The 5,094-nt window shown below is 40.9% G+C and overlaps 2 protein-coding genes across 2 annotated transcripts in view; both read left to right on the plus strand.

Moving 5' to 3' along the window:
• LOC122562413 (hydroxycarboxylic acid receptor 3-like) overlaps positions 1-365 on the plus strand; it is a 1,613-nt gene extending 1,248 nt beyond the window's left edge. The window contains exon 3 of the mRNA XM_043715270.1: positions 297-365. Coding sequence (XP_043571205.1) covers positions 297-365 — 69 coding nt within the window. The remainder of the gene's footprint in view (positions 1-296) is intronic.
• Positions 366-2,634: 2,269 nt separating this feature from the next.
• LOC122562414 (hydroxycarboxylic acid receptor 1-like) lies at positions 2,635-3,723 on the plus strand. Its single transcript, XM_043715271.1, has one exon. It carries the CDS (start codon positions 2,635-2,637, stop codon positions 3,721-3,723), a length of 1,089 nt encoding a protein of 362 aa, XP_043571206.1.
• The last annotated feature ends 1,371 nt before the right edge of the window (positions 3,724-5,094 follow it).

Genomic DNA, 5,094 nt, shown 5'->3' on the forward strand with positions numbered 1-5,094 from the left:
GAGAAGTAACTGCTTTCATTAAAGCATTTTTGAATGTCGAACTTGAAAAGTAGTAAATAACTGGATCCAGGACACTGTTCAGATATGTCATAAATAGTGTATTATAAAAGACATGAACAGCTGTCTCATATGATTTACAGCCTTTAGCGCCTCTTAGTTTCGTGATTAACACAGCAATAACAGCAATGTTTGTGGGTAAGAAACAAAGCACAAACACTGCAGCCACAGCGATCACAAGCTTCATCGCTCTTTTATATTTACTCCTTGATTTAGTTTTTATCTGTTTTAACTTCCAGATGATGCAGGACGTGGAGAAGAGGATAATCGGAGCCGGGATAGCAAAAAGATACTTTCTGAATTCCTGAAGAAGGGCTTATGCCCGAATCGTCGATTCTCCTGCTCCTTGGATGCTGCCTGACCTGCTGCGCTTTTCCAGCAACACATTTTTCAGCTCTGATCTCCAGCATCTGCAGTCCTCACTTTCTCCTCGCAAAAATATACTTTGTCGAATTTTTTTGTCTTGCACTCCTCTGGGCTATTCACAAGAATGTCAGTTTAAGGCATTTGCTTTGATAAGAACAAAAGAAAGGATGAGTTTGATGCGATTTGTGACCCTGACATTTACACTGATATGCAGTCGTTTTGAGTTTGGATGTATCCCTATGAAACCGGGAGCATACTTGAACAAGACATTGAATGCATTTTGAGGTGTAACGTCCAGGTTGCACCCACAGAAGAAACTACAGACCATAGCTAACTTCTTGTCTCACTTCATTCAATTTTCCCACAATCCCTTCTAACACTCTGCAATAGTTTGCTCTTCTGGGCGTACTTGGTGCCTGCCAACGCCACCCTCTCACAGGCTGAGGTATTACATCCCAATCTTTTTATCTACAGTAAGTTCCAGAGTAGTAAACCAGGTGAATTAATTCTTGGACTTGATTATGTCAAGTTCTAGTAAATGTTTTGAGATAACCTGACTTCATATTTTTGCGTTTTATACCAACTGAAGTTTAGTTACAGAAAATATGAAGTCAACTTGATCGATAACACGTATTGGGCCTAATATGGTGCACAGCAATCAGAACCGGGAGCCTATTCGGTTTCTCTTTGCTATGCTTTAAATAATGCTTGGGTAATGTTTACTTTTGCTGCTATTGTCTACAGTTAATTAGAATAAAAAAAATTATTTTGATTTGAGGAATGGGGTTTGGTTAAGTGAACCTTTGTGGAAGTGGGTCAGTAATTCTGGAAATTTCCCTTGGGTTATAGACGTTAATCAATACGTACATGAACCAACAGTCCGTAGAAAACATAGTTTGCATAAAAGACTTTACTGAGCCTTTGGCCGGCGGCATAGTGGTTCAGTACTTAGCACTTGTGACTCATAATACTGGTCATCCAGGTTCAGTCCCAACAGTGGGTGACTATCTGTGTGGAGTTCGCACGTTCTTCCTATGTTTCTGTAGATTTCCGCTGGCTGCTGCGGTTTCATTCCTCAGGCTGAAGATGTTCAAGTATGCTAAATTATGTATGTGTTAGGTGGATTAACCATGGTAAATGCGAGGGGCTATGGGGAAAACCCAATGGCCCGTATCGTCTCTTCCTGCACCGTAGGGTTTCAATTCTGTTGAGTTGCTTCCTTGAAAATCTATTTGGGCAAATTACTTCTTTCATTTTTTCCCCCTCTTTCCCCCAGTCAGATTCAACTCACAAAGAACTCACGTTTGTACACCTTACAAGAACTTTGTGTGTTCAGAAGCAAGTTACATCCAACTGTTAGCTCAAACGCATTTCCATATTCGTTCTCATCAGCTCCTTTCGAGGGTCACTTTCCTAATTCATGGAGATAAAATTTGACAGCGAACATGAAATGCAAGTGTCTAACAAATTAGGTTAAATCTTCACAGTGAAGACATGAGGCAAATGGTTTAGACAGAAGATGATTCGCGTGTGGAATGAACTTCCTGAGGAAGTGGTGGATACTCATCCAATCACAACATTTAAAAGACATTTGAATAAGGCCATGCATAGGAAAAGTTTAGAGGGATGTGGGCATGAGCAGGCAGGTAGGACTAGTTTAGTTTGGGATTATGGTCGGCATGGACTGGTTAGAGCGAAAGGTCTGTTTCCATGCTGTATGACTCAACACTTCTCCAAAGGTGTGAATCTCCTCCTCATAAAATCAACGGAAACACAAAGCTGGAAATGCTCGATGATCGTAGAGCGAGTTAAGTTTCTAGTGAATTGGTAGCATACTTCACAGCAGCCAATTTTTTTTTCTTTTACATAGGATTGCCTGAAGCACTTAAAACAAACATTACCGTTAAAACAGCAGTGTTGTAGGAGATGAATAACCATAAAGAGCTTTGCGAACTTCAGTGGAAAATAGATAGGGGTTCTGAAAGTTCAATATTTTAACAGCCTTAGCAAAACCAACAAATTCTAATTGATACTGAATAACTTCTGTAAATAAATGTCGAAGATTTTCTAAAAACATTTTTAAGTACTATACAACTCAACGAATACAACTGATTTTAAAAGGGCGCCACCCACAATCCATGATGAAACTTGGAGAAGTCCGATATATACGGGTGGGCTTCCTTCAGCTTGCTAACTCGTTTCTGTGGCTGTATGACGGCGTTCACTGCAACATCACCTACAATGGACAACGGGACCCAACAATGTAGTCGTGTGGGAGACGTTAATTCTTCCTATAATCCACCTTTAATAATTATAACCTTCGTCCTCGGATTTATTGGAAATGTCATTGCTTTGTGGATCTTCGGTTTTCACGCAAAAATTTGGAAACCAAACACAGTTTATTCACTGAACCTGGCGATTGCAGATACTATGTTAATCTGCTGTTTACCGTTTCGAGCAGACTATTTTATCCGGGGGAAGAACTGGATTTATAGTGATGCTCCTTGTCGTCTGAATGTATTTTTGATTTCCCTAAACCGGGTAGGAAGCATCATGTTCCTCACAGCGATGGCGATCGATCGGTATTTTAAAGTGGTCCACCCTCACCACAGGGTGAATACGATGTCTACAAGGTGTGCAGTGAAGGTAGCCGGCAGCTTGTGGATTCTGGCCGTGGCAATGTGTTCACATCTTTTAGCAGAACATCGGTCTTTCAAACACGACAACCGGACATACTGTGAACCCTTTGACATATCGCGGCCACTACGCCCGACAGCAATTTGGACCGATATTATTTTTATTCTTTTCAAGTTTGCTCTACCAGCTTCAATTATCCTCTTCTCCACGTCCTGCATCATCTGGAAGTTAAAACAAATGAAAATTGAGTTGAGGAGTAAATATAAACGAGCGATGAAGCTTGTGATCGCTGTGGCTGCAGTGTTTGTGCTTTGTTTCTTACCCACAAACATTGCTGTTATTGCTGTGTTAATCACGAAACTAAGAGGCGCTAAAGGCTGTAAATCATATGAGACAGCTGTTCATGTCTTTTATAATACACTATTTATGACATATCTGAACAGTGTCCTGGATCCAGTTATTTACTACTTTTCAAGTTCGACATTCAAAAATGCTTTAATGAAAGCAGTTACTTCTCTGAATCTAAACTGTTCCAAGTCAGAAACTGATAGTGCGATGCAACCAAAAGAATCCACGGGACAAATAGATATGGGTAATTTAAAAAGGACAGCGGTCTGTCATAATTATGAACCATCCCGGTCTGTGTCTACTTTGTCTGCATGACCAGCCGTTAATAATTTGCTTTTTGGGTCTTCATTGTTGCAAAATGTTAAGATTACTTGTTTTTTTGATATTGTAAAAGCAGTTAGTCTGTGCTTCTGGTGAATAAGGGTAAAATAAAATGTTTTTCAAAATCAAGTTATCCATGTGCTGAAACCTTGCAATGTTTACTTTGCAACAGTGACTAGGGATTTTCAATAATGAAGTGTTTAGCTCCACAAGGAGCTAGGTTCTTGTAAAAATCAAAGAAACAATTATAGGGAAACTGAAAAATAATTGGAGGAAATATTGGGATAATGCCGCTTGTTCTGACCTCTAGTGTATTGTACGGATGGTTAAGGACACGCAACAGCGATACTGCTGCTGCGAATGTGAATAGTTAGTGCACAGTATACTCACTATGTTCAGTGCGACACGTCCTAGTTTATCGGATTGGTCGGGGAGCTAAAGCTGTCAATTCAAACGAATCAAAAACTTTACTCTCTCCACAGATGCGGCCAGACTTACTGAGTTTCACCAGCGTCCTCGGAGATTGTTTCAGATTTCTAGCATCAGTAGTATTTAGCTTATCTGCACTTTACTGTGAAATTGTTGGCCAATAAACGGTGGGTTTGGCACTGCTGAGAAGAACAAAGCATTGCGCAATTGCTGGGAAGGGGTACCAGCAGCATTGATGGCACAGGATCCGAGATTTACCTGCAACTTGAAGCAGACCATGGTCTGAGCTGTTCTGTGGGAACCGTTGGATGAGGCGTGAGGGGCATGCATGGAAGTGGTAGTGAACAAGCATCGCTATTTCCGAAAAACAAATCTTTGTAGCTCAGGTAGAGACAAATACAGATAAGACCATCGTTTACCCTGGATAAATCCTGTGCCACTGCCAAGACAGACGCAGCAGGGATGGCAACACTATCAGGAAGGAGTTGCCCTGGGATTTCTCAATAAAAGCTCGACTCCATTTACTTTATTGGCATCAGGCCAAATATGGACAAGGAAACTTTCTGTTAATTAGCACCTAATAGAGCCTCACTCATTCCAGGCTGATAAAGCAGTCCTCCTCCATGTTGAACACCACTTGAGGAAGCACTGGGGGATGCACAAGATACTCTGGATAGGGATTTAGCAACTTACCATTTGACACCATGACCATCGTGGGCCAGCAGCAGCAATAAAATGTACTTCACACAATCTGTAACGTCATGACATGACATGTCCCAACTCTATCATTACCATAGTTGTTAAAGTACAGATTTGAGACAGCCCAAGGAAATCCCCTGAGGACTCAACTTACAAGCTCTCTTGGTTCATCCCAGAGATCGTACTTTTGGTAGTCTGGAATAAAAAATCTCTTACAGTTTAGTTTAATTTTAGTCA

The sequence above is a fragment of the Chiloscyllium plagiosum genome, chromosome 25 (genome assembly GCF_004010195.1).
Source record: "Chiloscyllium plagiosum isolate BGI_BamShark_2017 chromosome 25, ASM401019v2, whole genome shotgun sequence".
NCBI lineage: Eukaryota > Metazoa > Chordata > Chondrichthyes > Orectolobiformes > Hemiscylliidae > Chiloscyllium > Chiloscyllium plagiosum.